Source organism: Scyliorhinus canicula, chromosome 9 (assembly GCF_902713615.1).
Source record: "Scyliorhinus canicula chromosome 9, sScyCan1.1, whole genome shotgun sequence".
In the NCBI taxonomy this organism is placed as follows: Eukaryota; Metazoa; Chordata; class Chondrichthyes; order Carcharhiniformes; family Scyliorhinidae; genus Scyliorhinus; species Scyliorhinus canicula.
In genome coordinates this window covers 106850739-106871001 of record NC_052154.1, presented here as the reverse complement: position 1 = coordinate 106871001, position 20263 = coordinate 106850739, and the positions used below count along the sequence as shown (strand labels likewise).

The following is a 20263-nucleotide window of genomic DNA, read 5'->3' as shown; positions in this document are numbered from 1 at the left end:
ATGGTGGAGTGTAGTTTGTCAAGTGCTTTCTTCACTTCCGCCTGGGGTGGGATGTAGGCTGCTGTGATGAGTACACAGGTGAATTCACGTGGGAGGTAGCAAGGGCAACACTTCATGGTCAGGTATTCTAGGTCTGGGGAGCAGTGGCACGCTAGGGATACCACCTCCGAGCACCAGGAGGTGTTGGTGAGGAGGCAAATACCCCCGCCTTTCGACTTGCCTGAGGCCATTGTGCGGTCCATCTGGTGGTTTGAGAAGCCTTCGGGTTGGTGTGGCCGGAGTAAGCCATGTCTTGGTGAAGCAGAGCACACAGCAGTTCCTCACTTCCCTCTGGGAGGGAAGTCCAGCATTGAGGTCATCCAGCTTGTTCTCAATCTCTTAAACGTTCGCCAGGAATCTGCTGGGGAGAGGGGTCTTGAAGCCACATCATTTAAGTCTCACCTTCAGACCAGCTCATTTTCCCCGTTTCCTGGGTCGGCGGCTGTCCTTAGATGGGAGGGCTGGATTTCCGTAAGGTAGGCCGCTCTACACAAACGGAAAAGAGTTCCGCTTGATGAACGTGCAGCTGACATGTGACCATCATGCACGTCTGTGCCCGTTACCCGGACAGTATGCACAATGCCTTCATCCTGGCACACTCAACGATTCCTGACATGTTTTGGGACGCCCGCCCGGCTGGGGTATTGGCTTCTGGGCGATAGGGGTTATCCACTGCAGTCGTGGCTGATTATACCGATTCGGAGACCCGCTCCAACAATGCCCATGTCACGACCAGGTGCGTGATTGATCGAGCGATGCTTCAGACCTCCTGAAGATGTGGTTGCGGTGCCTTGACCGCTCTGGAGGGGCGCTCCAGTATGATGCTGTGGGGATCACCTGCATCGTGGCAGCCTGCTGCGTCCTCAACAACATCACGCAGCAGAGGGGTGATGTGTTGGAGCAGGAGGATGAACATGAGTCCTCGTCTGACGAAGAGGATGCGGGAGGGCGAGGGTGGATGGGACATGGGCCCAAGCAGGCATGCAAGACCACTCGATGTGTGCGCACTCGATATATGATTGCCTCCAGGTTCACTGACTTTGTGGGGGGGGTGGGGGAAATTGGTCATAAGGACTGTCTCCACAGATGCTTCCAGACCTGCTGAGTTTATCCAACATTTCCTGTTCCTATTTCAGATTTCCAGCATCTGCAGTATTTCACTTTCATTTTTATTTTGCACAGATTTGTGGATAGTTTAATCATTCAAATCAAAATCTGTGAGGATATTGCTCCATTGTCATGTGAGAGTACCTTTAAGAATTGTGTTCATAAATGGGTGTGTATATAATTATCTGTAGTGAGAGTACCTTTAAGAAATGGGTGTTTATCACTGTAGTGATGTCAGAGAGTATTGGAGCTGCAGTCAGCCAGAGATATACTGTTGTTCCTTCTGCCATGAACAGACTATCTCTTGATCATTTGGTGAATTCAAAATTATAAATGTTCCCAGCAGTAAATTTGAACCTGATGTGCTTCTGTTAAAATGTGTTTTTTTAAGTCCTATGGATGATTGGGAATTTATTCAGGATTACTTAGTGTTGTATTCTTTGGGGGTTATATTTGAATTGATGGTTGCTGAGATGTTCCCTGTATGTTTTAAAAAGTTTAACTTGAATTCATAGAATAAACATTGCTTTGCTTTAAAAAAATACTTTTCCATTTCTGTTGTACTGCACCTGTAGAGTGGGCCGTGTGCTCCCCATACCTCAATCTATTAAAAGTTGTGGGTCAGGTGAACTCCATGATACCCTTTGGGATTCTCTAAACCCTGGCCCATAACACCATTAATATTTGAACTGGAAAAATTAAACTGTGTTGTCATGTAATGTATTTCCATTTGGGAGAAAATTTAGAGACATATATGAGGGTTATCTATTGTCGGTGACATTGTTTAGAAAGTTGGATCAACTTGCAAAGATGGATGATATGACCTGATACAAAGTTAGTTACTACTTGATTGCATGGACAGCAACAATGAATATTTATTATGCATTACCAACTCTAGATATTTAATATGTGATTGTCTATCTTATTCTGCAGTAGAACGTACGGGAAGTAAAGTAATCCAGCACGGAGACATTCTCGTTGGTACCACCAGAAATGCTCAAGTATGTAAGGATGCTTCACGGAAATGCTTATGGCCTGCTTCAAAAGATGGGAATGTTTATGTACCATATATTATTGAGAAATCATACAGTAAGTTTGTTTAATATTAATCTCTGGTAGACAAATAAAATGATTTATATAAGCTTATGGGGGATTGGTGCATTCATGATTATTTAAGTATCTTATTAAGAAGCTGAATGAAGGGTTCTCTGATGATATGATTAAGCTAAGCAATACTGAAGGTGACGGCTCTTAGCTTTGAATCCCATTAGTTGCAGGTGTAAATCAGACATCGCTGCTAAATTTCACGAGAGGCCAAAAATGGGATTTGCCCCAACAAGATTTCCGATCCCAATCTTCCCAGAACCCCTCTGATAATGCTGTGGCCACCTAAATTGGCGTCCAGCATGGGATGCTGGGAAAAGTGGTGAGGTTTATGTACAAGCAGGCAAGCAGGCTGCAGAGCAGTTAAACAAAGTCGCAGTCCAAGCTTTGCAGACTTCAAAATACTTTGCAGGTTGTTGCAAACAACATTGGCAAAAGGCCATCTCCAGGCCAGCTCAGATGGGCCAGTAGAACAGTCCTGTCAATAACACTTGTTTACCAGACACAGCGGCACCTAAACTCCTTCTTTGAAAAGGCCTACCTGCCCCCAACACTTGCAGACATGGCCATTGAGTTCCCACCCCAAAATTGATGTGGCAACCCTTGATTGGACTTGATCGATCAGTGTGGTGAATGTAACTTGGTAATTCACACTGTATTTACCAATACTATTGTAAGCACAGTAGCATTATCCGACCACTAGGAGGAGATGCTCTGGGAATGCTCAGGAGTTTGTACAGGGCTCCACCCTTGGCTCCACCCACGACTCCTCCCCCTAGACTGCTGTATAAATAACCATGTCCAGAGCCAGCCTGAGTTCATCGAGAGTTCAACGGGTAACAGGCTGGCTCTGAAGTAAGTAGATTAAAACCAGAGTTCATATCTGAAAGCACGTGTCTCGTGAATTGATGGTTCCATCAATTTAATCTACTTAAGAACAGTCAGGATCGATCATGGAATCAGCCCTCAAGCCTGGACGCCTGGAACTCGACCCACAGGATGCAGAGGCAAAATAAATCTTCTCCCACTGGCTGCGGTGCTTTAAGGCCTACTTGGCAGAAGCGAGCACAGCTGAAACAACAGAGGAACAGATGTTAAGTCTACTGCACGAGAGGGTGAGCCACAGAATTTATCAGATCAGAGGTCCGAAGGCTTCTCAGTGAGGGGATTATGGAGGCCAGCAATAGTCCCTGGAGAGCTCAGGTGGTGGTCGTTAAGACCGGGGAAAAATTCCGCATGGTTGTTGACTATAGTCAGACCATAATTAGATTTATACTCCTCGACGCGTATACCCTCCCCAGGATTGCAGATGTGGTAAATCAGATCACCCAGTATCAGCTCTTTTCCACGGTGGATCTGAAGTCTGCATACCACCAGCTCCCAATCCGCCCGGAGGACCGCCACTGCACGGTATTCGAGGCCGATGGCCGCCTCTTCCATTTCCTCCAGGTCCCCTTCGGCATCACTAATGGGGTCTCGGTGTTCCAACGAGCAATGGACCGAATGGTGGACCAGTACGGGCTGCGGGCCACGTTTCCGTACTTGGACAATGTCACCATCTGCGGCTCTGACCAGCAGGACCACGACGCCAACCTCCACCGTTTATTCCAGACGGCACAGAAATTAAACATCACCTACAACAAAGAGAAATGCGTTTTGCGCACAAACAGACTGGCCATCCTCGGCTACGTCGTGGAAAACTGAGTCCTGGGCCCAGACCCGGACCGTATGCGCCCCTTCTTAGAACTCCCCCTCCCCCATTGCCCCAAGGCCCTCAAATGGTGATTGGGCTTCTTCTCCTACTACGCCCAGTGGGTCCCTCAATATGCAGACAAAGGCCGCCCACTCTTTAAGGCCACACGATTTCCCCTGTCAGCTGAGGCACGCCAGGCCTTCAACTACATCAAGGAGGACATCACCAAAGTGGCCATGCGGGTGGTGGGTGAATCCACTCCATTCCATGTTGCGAGCGACGTCCCAGAGGTAGCTCTAGCAGCCACACTAAATCAGGCAGGGAGACCAGTCGCATTTTTCTCCCGTACCCTCTCCGCTTTAGAACTCCGACACTCCTCAGTTGAGAAAGAAGCACAAGCCATTGTGGAGGATATTCGTTACTGGAGGCACTACCTCGCAGGTAGGAGGTTCACCCTCATCACCGACCAACGATTGGTTGCCTTTATGTTTGATAACTCGCAAAGGGGCAAAATAAAAAATGATAAAATTCTTTGGTGGAGGATCGAACTCGCCACCTATAATTACAATATTAAGTATCGACCTAGGAAGCTCAACGAGCCTCCGGATGCCCTATCCCGCGGGACATGCGCCAGCACGCAGATTGACCGACTGAAAGTCATCCACAACGATCTCTGCCACCCGGGGGACACCCGGCTCGCCCACTACATCAGAGCCCGAAACCTGCCTTTCTCCAATGAGGAGGTAAAAGCGGTCACCAGGGACTGCCCGTTCTGTGCGGAGTGCAAACCGCACTTCTATATACCAGACAGGGCCCACCTGGTCAAGGCTTCTAGGCCCTTTGAACGCCTCGCGATTGATTTCATAGGGCCACTCCCCTCAACTAACAAGAACGTTTGCTTTCTAAACGTCGTAGATGAGATCTCCCGTTTCCCATTTGCAATCCCGTGCCCCGACATGACCTCCTACACAGTCATTAGGGCCCTGCATAGTATCTTCACCCTGTTTGGTTTCCCCAGCTACGTACACAGCGACTGGGGTTCGTCCTTCATGAGCGACGAGCTGCGTCAATACCTGCTCGACAAGGGCATTGCCTCGAGCAGGACTACCAGCTACAACCCCAGGGGAACGGGCAGGTGGAGAGGGAGAACGCGACGATCTGGAAGACTGTCCTACTGACCCTCCGGTCTAGAAAGCTCCAAGTCTCCCAGTGGCAGGAAGTCCTCCCAGACGCGCTCCACGCTATTAGGCCCCTCCTATGCACAGCGACCAATCAGACCCCTCACGAGAGGCTCTTAATTTTTTCCAGGGGCACTACCACGGGGATCTCACTTCCGGCATGGCTGAGGACACCGGGCCCAGTACTCCTGAGGAAACACGTCAGGGCACACAAAACCAACCCCCTTGTTGAGAAGGTGCGCCTGCTCCACTCCAACCCCCAGTACGCCTTCATCGAGTTCCCTGACGGCCAACAGGACACAGTATCCCTCCGGGATCTGGCACCCGCTGGATCCAGCGCCCCCTCTACCCCCACAGAAGGACCCCTCACCTTACACCCCATGCTGCCGCCCCCTCGTGCTCCCGAGCCCACGAGCTCGCTCCACCAGTTCCGTGCATCACGCCGGCCAGCCCCCAGCACCCCCAGTCCCCGGTCGAACCAGAAGAGTATGAAGCTCGGACCCAACCCTCTCTGGAGTCCGCCATTGTACCCCAGCACACAACACCCATCCAGCCACCGCAAGAGGCTGCAACCCCCGTGCTCCGCAGATCACAGCGGACAGTTCGACCACCGGATAGACTTACTTTGTAGACCACCACCCCCGCCGGACTTGATTTTTTTGCAGGGGATGAATGTGGTGAATGTAACTTGGTAATTCACACTGTATTTACCAATACGATTGTAAGCGCAGTAGCGTTATCCGACCACTAGGGGGAGTAGCTCTGGGAATGCTCAGGAGTTTGTACAGGGTTTCACCCTTGGCTCCTCCCACGACTCCTCCCCCTAGACTGCTGTATAAATAACCGTGTCCAGAGCCAGCCTGAGTTCATCGAGAGTTCAACGGGTAACAGGCTGGCTCTGAAGTAAGTAGATTAAAACCACTGTTCATATCTGAAAGCACGTGTCTCGTGAATTGATGGTTCCATCAATCAGGCTGATCGAGCCCTGATCAATTGATTGACAAATGACCTAGCGACCACACAGAAAGGGCACAAAATCCGAGCAGGATAAAAGTTGCTGCATAGCCCTCATTCTCTCTCCTGAGCAACAGCCATCACAAGCAGTGACTTCTACCAGCCAACGAAGGGGACCACCCAAGCTACCAACAGAAGGAATATCAGAGCCAGAAGAGAACCAGATTGATAACCAACGAACAGTGACTCCAGACTGCAACCACAGATAACAGGCGTGTATCTGCCGAGCACTTGTTGGTCACTGCCAAGTTAATATCTTGGAACTATTGGTCTATAGTGCTTTATTTATAATCTTTGTTGTCACGGATAGGCTTACATTAACACAGCAATGAAGTTACTGTGAAAAGCCCCAATTCGCCACATTCTGGCATCTGTTCGGTACAGAGAGGCAGATATCAGAATGTCCAAATTACCTAACAAGCACGTCTTTTGGGACTTGTGGGAGGAAACTGGAGCACCCGGAGGAAACCCACGCAGATACAGGGAAAACGTGAGACTCCACACAGACTGTGACCCAAGCCGGGAATTGAACCTGGAACCCTAGAGCTGTGAAGCAACAGTGCTACCCACTGTGCTACCGTGCAGGTTGGGAGTGAGATCTACGTGGAAGTGCGATGGGTGTGTTAATGGGTGACAGTGAACACTCGAGAAGGGTGATTTATCCTAGCTGCATGAAAAAGGTCATTCATGTTCTTCCTGCACTGAATCCCTATCCTCTTTGGCTCACTAGAGCTGCCACTGCCTCCCATGCAGGGTTGGTCACCTTGTTGTTTGGCCATTTGCCTGTTCGTGGGCAGAGGATTTCATGACTCTACTTAACCCCATCCAGCATCTTGGTGAGGCCTCGCACAGAGAATCATGGGGCTGAATTCCTGGCTGCCAAACCCCCACTTGGACTTGGAACAAGTGCTAGAGAGTGCTGAGGAAGTGTTCAAAAGGTGTGCCCACCTGATTGTTGAGATTGAATTTTACCAGGGTGGATGAATCAGAGGCAGGTTACCATACGCGCGGCGTGAAACTCCTGTAAAATATTTTCATAGAACCCCCATAGTGCAGAAGGATGTCATTTGGTCCATCGAGTCTGCACCGATCCACTCTGCCCTGTACCCGTAACCCCGTAACCTAACTTTCATATTCCTGAACACTAAGGGACAATTTAGCATGGCCAAATTCACCTAAACTGCACATCTTTTTACTGTGGGAGGAAACCAGACCACCCGGAGGAAACCAACGCAGAAACGGGAAGAATGTGAAAACTCCACACAGACACCTGAGGTGAGAATTGAACTTGGGATCCTGAAGCTGTGAGGCAGCAATACCAATTTTCTTTTGCCACGATATCTCCAGTTCCTTCATTGAAACCGACACTTTGAAAAAATATCTAAAATTTCCGCACCTAGTTACTTACCTGAAAATTCAACCACTTCTTTCTCACCGGAAGTTCCAGCTCAGGCTAGAGCTGGGTAGTGTACCACATTCCTGAGGCCTTCAGTTGAAGGAGATAAGGAAGCCTTGCACCCTTTTTATGACTATTTGTCTTAAAGCAGGTAAGTTTAAAGGTTCAGCCACTTCCAGGAACCAGGGAGAAGGTAGATTGGTGGGATTGGAGGACTTAGGAGGGGGCTTGGTGGTCAGTGGGGGTTTGGTCACTTGGGAAGGTGGTCAGAAGTGAGGTAGGGAAGGTGGCTGGATTAGTTGGGGACATCAGTCTGTCAGTCTGCGCTATCAGGTGTTCATTGCGGGGATGTAGATCAGGTGATCAATGAGGGGTGAGAGTCAGATGGTCAGCGAGAAGGGTCAGTCAAGGATATTGGGTGGTTAGTGTAGGAGGCTCGTTAGTCTACGAAGTGTCGGTTACTGTCGGTTAGGGTGATTGGGTGGTCATTGGGATTGGGTCATCAGGAGGTGGTCATTGGTATGGGGTTAGGTGGTTTGGGGATCCTGTTGGAGGTGGGGGTGCCAGTATATAGTTACCCCGGAATAAACTTTTCTGGGTAACTATTCTGGCAAGACAGTTGGAATTATCAAAAATTTGAGACTTAAATTATGCTTTCAAGTGGTTTAAGTTACAGGACAATTTCTCAATGAATATTTGAACTTTTGGGCTCTTCTGGGAGTGGGTAGGATGAAGTCCCAGCATATTGTGCCAAAATGGATGACCTCACATTTTCAATATGCCAAACTTTTACCCATTTATACACCAACTATATCCCTTTGCAGACACTTTGGATTAGATTTTCCATTCTGGAGACTCAATAAGGTAGCAGAAGTCATAGTCACTCCTGGAGACTTTGGTGGCTAAAACACGAGTTCTTGTGCTATTCAACGCATTAGTTACTATCCATGAAGAGCACAACAAACCTTTTGGGGAAACAGGAAGTGCCTCCCAGACAGCCACTGCTCTTGATATTACCTTTCTCCTCAGTCTCAGCTGTCCCTGTGCCCAGCCTTGGTACAGCTTGTGCAACAGGCAGCCAATATACCTCAGTGGTGATATGAAAGGAAGGCAAAGCAGCATCCACCGACCTCAAATTCCAGGAAAATGTCTACCTCACCAGCTGCCCACCACTTAGGAAGTGAAAATGAGGATTCTAAATTCCCACTGTTGGGGCATTATATTTGGTGAGGTGCTGGCCCTTTAATGAGCATTTGTGAGTTGTAAATGGGTTTCCTGAAATTGTTATGTGGGACCCTTGATCTGCCTCTAAGTCATCATGAAAGTAAGGAGGTCCAAACTAATTTCCGGATTTCAGGAAACTGATTTTGACCTCCTGGCAAATTTTGCCCCCCTGACCACTATGATTTCTGCTGCTGGCAGGAGTGTAAAATTCTGCCCTTTGTATCCTCTTTAGAACTTGCTTTCCTACCTATGTTCTGTGTTCTGTGTTCGATGTTCTATGTCCTATCTTTATATCATTTTAAAATTTGCCTATAATAGAGTCAGTCCTTTCATCCAGGACTTTACTAGAAATGGTAAATCATTTAGGCCACAGCACTGATCGCTATGACACTCCATAGTCACTGTTTGCCAACTGGAAATATCCTGACTGCTGCTAATCTGCCAATCTGCAATATACGTGACTGCATCACCCCCAACAGTATAGGTGGAATTTTCCCAAACTTTGGAAAAGGTCGATGACAGGCAGGAAATGCGACATTGAGCCCGCAGGTGGTCATGGTGAATATTTGTGCCGTATTGTATGGCTCTTCGGCAAAATAAATGTAATACCATTTGATTCAGGCAGGTTCAGTGGCGGGTGCCTTCTGATTCGCCCACCCTGCCATCACGTCAGCGCATTAATGTTGGGGGTGCTCCATTTTAAGGCCATCCCAACTTTCACCAGCCACATCACCTTGATAAATGTCAACTGATGGCTTCAAGGAAGCCTGCCTCAAGTTTTCTGATTCCTCCTTGGATGCAGTGGGAGAGTGGGGTTCAAGCCCCGGCTCTTTAGAGAACGCCCAGTAAAGTCATCACAGACAACAGGGTGTGGCACCACTGTTGTGGATGCTGGAGATGCACCAAGATATAGCAGCAAGGTGAAAAAAGTTAAGAAAGTCTAGTTGCACAATATGGGCAATGGCATTTAGCACTTGTAGGTAGTGTACACCTTTCCAAAAAAACGAAGCTATTGCGCTCTTTCTATGGATCCTTGTTTTGATGAAATGTCTTCTTGTAGTGCCGACCAGAAAACTTGATTCTTGTACCAGAGAAAGACTGAGTGCTCAGTCCAGAGCTTGCTCCATGTGCTTTATGCAATATTACCAGCACATTGGCTGTGACCGAACACATTAGTCATGCCTGTTTCTCATAGGGAATGAGGACATCTCCCACAATGTGTAGGGCTATCACCACTCATTGTCAATATGTGCTCTCTGCACATTTTGCCCTGCTTCTTGCCCCTATATTCCATCTGCCTCAGTCTCTGGGCCTCAAGGGGACAGACGACCAAGGAGTGAAACTCTTAGTGTGACATTGCCATGATATGACTCTGGTCATTGAAAGAAAGTGAGCTGTCATCAGACTTTCATAGGAGTTCTTTGAGGATCTTTGGACTGTGTTCACTGCAAATCACCATCATCCTCCGATGGGACAATGGGCAACTGGTCCCTCCCCATGCCACATGTTTTATCACTGAGGATGTTTGCCGCCATAAGTCACACGTGAGAACAATGTTCATAGAAGGAGCTTGAGATTGATGGGTCATTCTCAGTGATTACCCTCATCACCCCTCATGAATCCAGCAGCAATAAGTACGTCCTAAGCTGATCTGGCCTTCACCACTGCCCCATTGCTGACATCCTCTCCCTACAGGACCTCCTCATTCTTGTCCAGTTCAAGATCTTCCTTATCCAAGGAATAGTGCTGCTCATCCATCTCTTTCTCATGCAGTTCCTCCCCCTGTTTATGTGCAGGTTGTACAGGACACTGCGAGTGACCTTGATGTATGGCATCATCTGCAGATTGTACCTCATGGTTCAACCTGACCAATCCAGGCACTGGAGCCTCATCTTCAGCATTGCTCTGGTCTTCTCCATCAAAGTGCACATAGTACCAGCACGGTAGCATTGTGGATAGCACAATCGCTTCACAACTCCAGGGTCCCAGGTTCAATTCCGGCTTGAGTCACTGTCTGTGCGGAGTCTGCACATCCTTCCCGTGTGTGCGTGGGTTTCCTCCGGGTGCTCCGGTTTCCTCCCACAGTCCAAAGATGTGCAGGTTAGGTGGATTGGCCATGACAAATTGCCCTTAGTGTTGGGTGGGGTTACTGGGTTATGGGGCTAGGGTGGAGGTGTTGATCTTGGGTAGGGTGCTCTTTCCAAGAGCCGGTGCAGACTCGATGGGCCGAATGGCCTCCTTTTGCACTGTAAATTCTATGAAGTAGCATGATCCTCATTGTATCTAACCTTAGCTGCACATTGTGGCCACCACAAAGGCATCATCAATACGCTCCTCCCTGGGTATCCCTTGTCCCTGAGGAATCAACCCTGTAGCCAATGTGAACTCTGAAACATGTCAGAGCTCTGAAATGTAAGAGTTATGCACATTTCCAGGGAACCCAGCACACACCCAAAGTATTTGCTTTGTGTGGTCACAGGCAAGCTGAACCTTCAGGGGCTGGAAGCTCTTGTGGCTCATGGACTGCATTCCCTGAAGCCCTGGGATCTGAGAACCAAGTGCAGTCGATGGCATCCTGCTCTTGTGGATAGCTAGACATCTGCACAAATCCCCTGGCTCTTACACCATTGGCTTGCCTGATACTAGTTAAAATGGCTGAAGGTGTGTGCCCTCACAAAAATTGTGTCCTTTGCCTCCTGAATGTACTTGTGTGTAATGCTTCGCTTCCAGGTCATCCTGGAAGGAGCTCATCGCATCTAAGTTGACTTTTACCACCACAGGCAGTGGATGACCTCCAAGTTTCCATGGCATCAAATGCTGAAGAAGAAGTTATGAGCCAGCTCCCTTGACAGGCAAAGTATTCAGTGACACTGGTTCTCGCTCATCAGCCATAGGATCAAGTTTACCAATAAGAGGCTATTTTTCTTCTTACCAGAGAAGCTGCTTATTCTCGACAATTAAGGTTGCTCAGAGTAAACAACTTGTTTACTCCTCGTCACCAATGTCATAATTTTCCCAAGGCCCGTCTTCCAATTCCATACCATTTTATTTACAGACTGAGGATCCCCCATGTCCTTTGTGGCCACCATAAAAAGTAGGGGAGGCTGGAGAATAACAGGGAGGTATTTGTACCTGTACCTTGAGGCTTCAGGTAAATCGGACGCACATGGACAGTGAGGGAAGGACAGAGTTGCTGTTGAACTGCATGTGTAGCAGCACCATCTTGGGGACGTAGAACGATAGTGGTGTGCAAAAGCAAATGTGAGATCCGTTCTGTTTGGGAGCGGTATGAGGCAGTGTATGAGGACCGCTAAGTTGGGCTGTGGGCTCCTTGGGATGCACACCCACCTGTATGTGCTGTGACAGTGGACAGGATTCATGTTGTTGGGTGGGCTGGTGTCCATGTTGGCGCCATCGTCGGTAGGCAATATACATCTACGTTCATTTACTGTACTCACAAATACTGCAATTACACTACTCCTCACCCCACAGTGTCACCCTCTCTGACCTGCTCCCAGGTCAAGGTTTATATCCGGCGAGATTTCTCCCAATTAGGAAGAAGGCTCCCCCCCTACCACCAATCATCTGGGGAGTTGGTATTCTCAATGTGTGGGAGGGAAACCTCATACAGCATAGGTTTTGGCCCCTGAGGGGGTCGTTACACCCCTCCCCCTCCCAAGTCTGGCAAAACATCCATTAATTTAGGTGGTGGTTCCATTGACCGCTTGAGAAGTGGATAGTGGTCCAGTGGCGGTAAGGTCGGTCCGGGAGGCACTCATTCTTCGAGAAGAATGCTGAGGCGGGAGTGGCTAAGCTAGCAAACGTGTTGACGCAACCAGCGCCAGGATGTTGTTGGGTGGGCCGGTGTCCATGTTGGCGAAATTGTCGGTTGTCATCGTAATTGGATGGCCCCGTGAGTGCATTGGGTACCTCAGCTTCCCAATGTCTAACAGGCAGCGGCAATGGTGAGCACTGCTTTAGGGTCCTCCTCAGCTGTAGAGGGGATTGTCCCCTACCCTGATCAGGGCACCCTGATTCAGTTCTAGCAATCCCTGCCTGATTTGTCGACTGTGGTCATGGTGACAGTTGGTTTCACTCACTTGCATCTGGACTGCAAAGGAGACAGGGCACGTCACTCAGAGGACTACGCCATGGGTCAATGTGGCTCCGGCGCTGTAATTCTGCAACTAGATCGCTTCATCCGGCTAGAGAGTGTGTAGTTGCGAGATCTGATGCGATCCGCCTTTAAGCTGTTGTGCCGTTAGCAGATATGTGCGCTGATGCTGGGGAATAGGGGGCTGAGGCGAGTTCTGAGCCATCGTCCTATGAGCAATTCTGCCAGTGCAACCCGGAGGTGACATGCGGTGGTGTCCTACGGAGCTGAAGAGGAAGCGAGTCAGCCATGTCTCACCAGGTCCAGCAGTGTCTTCTACACTTCGTGGGTCTGTATCCCTCTATTCCCATCCTATTCATGTATTTGTCAAGATGCCCCTTAAATGTCACTATCGTCACTGCTTCTACCACCTCCTCCGGCAGCGAGTTCCAGGTACCCACTACCCTCTGTGTAAAAAACTTGCCTCATACATCTCCTCTAAACCTTGCCCCTCGCACCTTAAACCTATGTCCCTTAGTAATTGACCCCTCTACCCTGAGAAAAGCCTTTGATTATCCACTCTGTCTATGCCCCTAATAATTTTGAGACCTCTATCAGGTCACCCCTCAACCTCTGTCGTTCCAGTGAGAACAAACCGAGTTTATTCAACCGCTCCTCATAGCTAAAGCCCTCCATACCAGGCAACATCCTGGTAAATCTCTTCTGCACTCTCTCTAAAGCCTCCACATCCTTCTGGTACTGTGGCGGCCAGAAGTGAACACTATGCTCCAAGTGTGGCCGAACTAAGGCTCCATACAGCTGCAACATGACTTGCCAATTCTTATACTCAATACCCTGGCCAATGAAGGCAAGCATGCCGTATGCCTTCTTGAGTACCTTCTGCACCTGTGTTGCCCCTTTCAATGACCTGTGGACCTGTACACCTAGATCTCTCTGACTGTCAATACTCTTGAGGGTTCTACCATTCACTGTATATTCCCTACCTGCATTAGACCTTCCAAAATGCATTACCTCACATTTGTCCGATTAAACTCCATCTGCCATCTCTCCGCCGAAGTCTTCAAACGATCTAAGTCCTGCTGTATCCTCTGACAGTCCTCATCGCTATCCGCATTTCCACCAACCTTTGTGTCGTCTACAAACTTACTAATCAGACCAGTTACATTTTCCTGCAAATCATTTATATATACTACGAACAGCAAAGGTCCCAGCACTGATCCCTGCGGAACACCACTAGTCACAGCCCTCCAATCAGAAAAGCACCCTTCCATTGCTATTCTCTGCCTTCTATGACCTAGCCAGTTCTGTATCCATCTTTCCAGCTCACCCATGAAGCCTGTGTGGCTTCACATTTTGTACCAGTCTGTCACGAGGGACCTTGTCAAAGGCCTTACTGAAGCCCATGTAGACAACATCCACTGCCCTACCTGCATCAATCATCTAAATGGCAGGTGGTATGGGGCAGTCCTCACGTGCCGGATTCCATTTGTGGCCGTGAATGATGCAAAGTCTTGGCTGGTGAACACTGTCCCATTATTAGTCACCAGGACTTCGGGTATCCTGTGTGTGCTAAAGATGTGTTGTAGCCTGTCTACTGACGTCTATGTAGTCGCGGTTTGTACCCGGTGGACCATGAGCCACTTGGAATGGACATCTACCAGGATAAGGAACATGGCCCCCTGCAACGAGCTGTTGAAGTCCACACAGACACAGGATTATGGTTTCCCCGGTCATTCCCATGCGTGCATCGGGGCCGTTGGAGGGGCCTTCTGGTGCGCCTGGCACAGCCCGCAGTGTTGGGCCACTCTTTCAATCTCTGAGTCCATTCCGGGTCACCAAACGTAGCTACAAACTAGCACCTTAATTTTGGCAATCCCTGGGGGTCCATTGTGGAGGTCCTTCAACAAGGACGTGTGACCCTGCTCGGGGACAACCACTCACTTTCCCCACAAAAGAACGCCGTCTTCTACGCTCAGCTCCAGTAGCTTTGTGGTGTAGACCCTCGGATCGTCCTGGGGTGCTCTATGCTGCGCCCCGTGTTGAACTATGTGCCGGACCCATGAAAATTGTGAGTCTGTCTGGGTCCACTCCTTAATAAGAGCAGCCAAAAACGGCAACGTGTCCATGAAGTGGAGGGCAGCGACTACTTCCGCAGCCGAAGCAGGTGATGTTTTTTTTTGTGGAGAGGGGCAGGCAGGTTAATGCATTGGTGTGTGGTGTTTTTGTGCCAAGGCGATGCTCCATGGTGTATTTGTAGGCGATTAGTGGCAAAGCCCACCAGTGGACCCGAGGAGATGCAATCAGCCTATCCTCTTTAAATAACCCAGAAGAGGTTGATGGGTAAATCATGAAGGCGTACCATTAAACGTACTGATGAAACTTCTGTACCTCAAATACAATGGCCATACCTTCCTTCTCAACCTGCACCTAATTTCGTTTGGCATCTGTGAGCATGCAGGATGCAAGGGTTATGAACCACTCTGAGCCGTCGGGCATCCGGTGCATCATGACAGCTCCAATGCCGTAAGGCTGGGCATCGCAGATGAGGTGAACCGGCTTCGTTGGGTCAAAGTGTCAGTAGTTCATTTGCCGATAGACACCGCTTGACCCCCTGGAAGGCTTGCTGGTGCAAGGGGTCATAGTCCTATCACTGCTCTTTCTTTAAGAGCTGGTGGGATGGTTGAGCAGCATGTCCATTCTGGGGACAAATTTTCCGGATTAGTTTACCAACTCTAAAAAAGAGCAGAGCTCCGTCTGGTCACAAGGGATGTGGGCTATTTGGATTGCCCGCACCTTGTACTCCACTGCATGAGACCCTGGCTGTCCAGCCTGTAACCTTAGTAAGTGACCTCAGGGAGGCAGATCCCGGCCTGTTCAAACCTCTCGAGGACTTCGGCGAGATTCTCCATGTTTTCCTTTCTGGAGGTGCCTGTAATTAGGACATCATTGAGATATATGGCCACTCTTGGCAAACCCTGTCAGATATTTTCCATGACGTGCTGAAAAATCGCGCAGGCTGAGGAAACCCAGAACAGGAACCGGATATACCTGTATAGCCCCGATGGTGTTAACTGGTATGAATTTTCGGGAACCCGAATCCAGTACCAGCTGCAGGTATATGTGGCTCATATCGAGCTTCGTGAAAGTCTTTCCCCCGCTGAACTTAGCGTATAGGTCCTCGATACGCACAACTGGGTAACGGTCGAGGCAAGATACCCGGCTCACGGTCATTTTGTAGTCGCCATAGAGTCATATGGATCCGTCGGGCGTCAATATCAGGACCACTGGTGTGGCCCTAACCACGAAGTGAATGGGGCAGATGATGCCCAAATGCTCGAATCCATCTAGCTCGTGGCCGACCTTGGGGGACAATGCTGAACGTATTGGGCGGGCACGTAAAAAGCGGGGTTGAGCATCCTCATCCATGCTGATCAGGGGTCATTGCTTCCTTTATGGCACTGAGTGTTAAGGAATGGGTTAAGAGACATTCCAATTAGATGTCTCATTGATTTTAATTATCCAATAATTGACACTGATATGTAAAGGGGTTGCAGGTGGTCCTTGTTAGGTGTGATGCTGTGACAGAGTTTTGTGCAGTGTGTGTTAAAGGAAAATAAAGGTGTCTTGGGAAAGGAGCATAACTCTTTACTGAACACTAGCCAGAAGCTAACTGATTGCAGAGGATGGCTACTGTAAAGGGTTGAACGATACAGATTTTCCAGAAAAAAAAAATCTGCATCAACCGAGGAGCGAGTGAGAAAAGAAAAATACGGCTGAAACCTAGAATAAAGATGACTATCTGCCATTATTTTCTGAAAGGGGATCATATGACCAATGGAGAAGTGCAGTTGTTATATGGACTAAGCCTTGGGCAAGAGGAAACAAGGTATGGCATTGGCTCTTTCTCTACCTTAGAAGACTAAAACCTGAAGCAAAGTGTTTTCTGAACTGGAATTGGAACGGTTAGATTCAGAAAAAGGTTTGGAGATTCTATTGCGTTTTATGGGTAAGATTTATCAAAAGGATGCCTTATTGAGAGCGTTTGAAGACTGATTAGAGTTTGATATATTTCATAAAACAGAGGATATCTCTAGCCACAGTCAATGTTGGCATTTAAGTTACTGGACTGTTCTAGAGTAATCAATATGCATAGTCTCCTGGCTTTGACAGGATTTAAGTTTTCAGATAATGATACCTTCATCAATTAGATGATAGAGGCCTTAAAGACGTTTCTGGGGAAACACTCAATTCCTGTGGCTCTTATGATACAAATGGGTCAGTCATCAATAAAGCTGACTATGCAAGATACACTACTGACAGGATGGCGAGATCGTGTGGCTACAAACAGGTTACGAGAGTATGGAAGGAAATCGGGACCAGGAAATGATGAGAACAGAAACCCACTTAAAACCTCTGACAGGAGGAGGGATGTGGAGAATGGTAATAGGAAAATGAACCCCAGAAATGCCTGGGGGTATGATAAATCAATGTTTTCGGTGTGACTCTCAATACCATATTTCAACTGTTCAACACGTTTTAATAGTGTTTTAAGCTGCACGTGACATGGAAAAGTCGGAAGAGGAAAAAGATAGTGAGCAGAAAGAAGGCATTGTCCTATTAACGAGCAGTTTTACTCCGGTAATGAGAGTGTTGGTTGCAGAATCCTTCAATTTTGCTGTAATGGACAGTGGCTGCACATCTACTGTGTGTCGAATTGACTGGTTAAAATGTTACCTGGACTCTTTGAATGCTGAAAATCATAACTAAGTTAAGGAATTTGAAAGTTCCACAAGTTTCCGATTTGGGGATGATAATACCCTGAAGTCGCTGAAAAGGGTGGTGATCTCTTGCCGGAGTGGATCATTTCATTAGTGCAGATGTGAGATACCTTTGCTTCTGAGCAGACCGTCGATGAATAAAGCACACATGAAACTGGACATGGAACAGGATAAGGCAACAGTCGGGACACTATTGTATTCCACTACTGACCAATAATATTTCAGGTGTGGATGTTATGGATGTGTTATTGGGGGCTGGGAATGGGACTTTAGCTGATAAAAAGCTTGTTGTATTAAAACTGCATAGGCAATTTGCACACCCATTTCCTTTGATGCTGAAAAATTTATTAAACGATGCAGGGGTAATGGATGATGACTATACTAAGCTGATAGAGCAGGTTAGTGATCACTGTGAAGTTTGTAAGAAGTACAGAACAACACCATCACGACTGATAGTAACCCTACCTTTGGCCAGGGATTTTAATGACATTGTGGCCATGGACCTTAAGATCTGAGATAAAGCTAACAATATATTTCGCATTTTGTAGATTTAGCGATCAGATTTAGTCAATCAACCATTGTACGAAGTAAAGAAAAGAGTAATCCTGGATCAAACTGTGGAAAAATGGATAGGGACAGGAATGAGCAAAATTCCTTGCAGACAATGGGGGAGAATTTGCTAATGATGAGTTTAGGCATATGTGTGAAAACGTGAATATCAGTTATGAATACTGCTGCAGAAAGCCCATTTGATAATGGTGTGTGTGAAGGAAACCATGCTGTAATAGATGGCATGCTCTGGAAAACTTTGGCAGATCGACCAGATTTGCATGGGCAGTACAGGCGAGGAACTCGTTGCAGGTGGTTGGGGGCTATAGTTGGGGGCTATAGTCCCTATCAATTGGTGTTTGGTAGAAATCCTAAAATTCCATCCATTTTGGATGACCAGCCTCCAGCTTGGGAAGGGACTACAATTAGCTCTGCCTTTGCTGAAAATTTAAATGCATTACATAGCAACAGAAAAGCTTTTTTGGAAGCAGAAGTCTCTGAAAGAATTCGCAGAGCTTTTAGGCATAATGTACTGCCATCAAATACCGTTTTCCAGTAAGGAGACTTGGTATACTATAAGAGAGACAGTTTTAATGAATGGGAAGGCACAGGAAAGATCATAGGCATAGATGGCAAAACAGTCTGATTGCCATGTTGCAAAACAATTATAAGGATACATTCATCAAGGATAATGGGTACAGATTACACATTTTTAAATTTAGACACAGTAGACAGATATGATGAGGAACCAGTATCATCTGGTATGCACGTGTTACAGAATTATGAGGACCAGTTAACTAATATAGACAGAGTTTATGTAGAGGAACACAATACTCTTGATGAATTAGAACAGGCAATCTTTCCGATAGGACAGCTGCCAAAAGTTGGTACAAAAGTGACTTACTTGCCTGAAGGGTCTAGTCAATGGAAGGATGCAACTGTTATTAGTAGGCAGGGAAGGACACTGGAAAGTATAAACACTGGTTGAATGTACAGCATACAGGGGAGGGTGTCAAGACAATGGATTGGGAACCCGAAGTTCAAAAATGGAGGGCACAGAAACACAGTGCCAGTTTAGATAGCACATTGGATAGTGAACAGGTTCACAATAAAAGGTCGAGAACTACTGAAAGGACATCCCACAGTAGAAAGGAAAGATCTAGCAGTACAGAACAAGATACCTGGCAGGATAGGGGACGTAGTTTTTCAGGGTCTCGGAACATGGGTAAGACGATGATGCTACTAGGAGTAGAAGCCCACATGCTCATGAGATTTTGGGCCTCCAATAAATTAGATGAAAAAGTTATCACACGTGCCAAACAGCAAGAACTGCATATTTGGAGTGAATTTGGGGTATACACGGAAGTGCCGGAAAGGGGACAAAGAGCTCTATCCCACAAATGGATTTACATGGAAAAGGTTCTTCCGGATGGAACTTATAAGGTAGAGGCCAGGCTTGTGGCAAGGGGATTTAAAGAAAACCTAGAAGATCAGGATTTAAGGGTAGATTCACCTGTGGCAGGAAAGGTTATTTAAAGATATTTTTGGCTCTAATAGCCACAAAGGCATGGGAATGCAAATCTATAGATATAAAAGCTGCCTTTTTGCAGAGGCATCAGCTTCAGAGAGACTTTTTTTCTCCATCCTCTTAAAGAAGTAGCTTACACAGAAGGGCACTCTGGAAGTTGAACAAATGTGTGCATGAATTAAATAATGCATCTATGAGTCTGATATTTTTCGGTAAGGTCAGTTTTGTTAAAGTTAGGCTGTTGCCAGTTGAAAGCAGATCCGGCAATGTTTTACTGGGTCTATAAAGGAAATCTTTCTGGCATCTTTATGATGTATGTCGATGATTTCTTGTGGGGTGGGACTAGTGACTTCGAAGCTATTGAACTCTCTGGGTTGAGAAAAGAATTCAGGGTTGGAAGTCAGGCTTCTGGTGCATTTAAATATATTGGCCTGGAAATCGGACAGACTGAGTTAGGTGCAACTTTCGTCAGCAATCTTATTTGGAGAGCATCATCCCAATAGCAAATAGTCATGGTCGGGTTTCACAAAAAGACACAG

General features: G+C 47.5%; 1 protein-coding gene across 1 annotated transcript in view; it reads left to right on the top strand.

Moving 5' to 3' along the window:
- The window catches only part of LOC119971594 (astacin-like metalloendopeptidase), a 639042-nt gene that overhangs the window by 193446 nt on the left and 425333 nt on the right, over window positions 1-20263 (top strand). The window contains exon 5 of the mRNA XM_038807373.1: window positions 2080-2235. Coding sequence (XP_038663301.1) covers window positions 2080-2235 — 156 coding nt within the window. The remainder of the gene's footprint in view (window positions 1-2079; window positions 2236-20263) is intronic.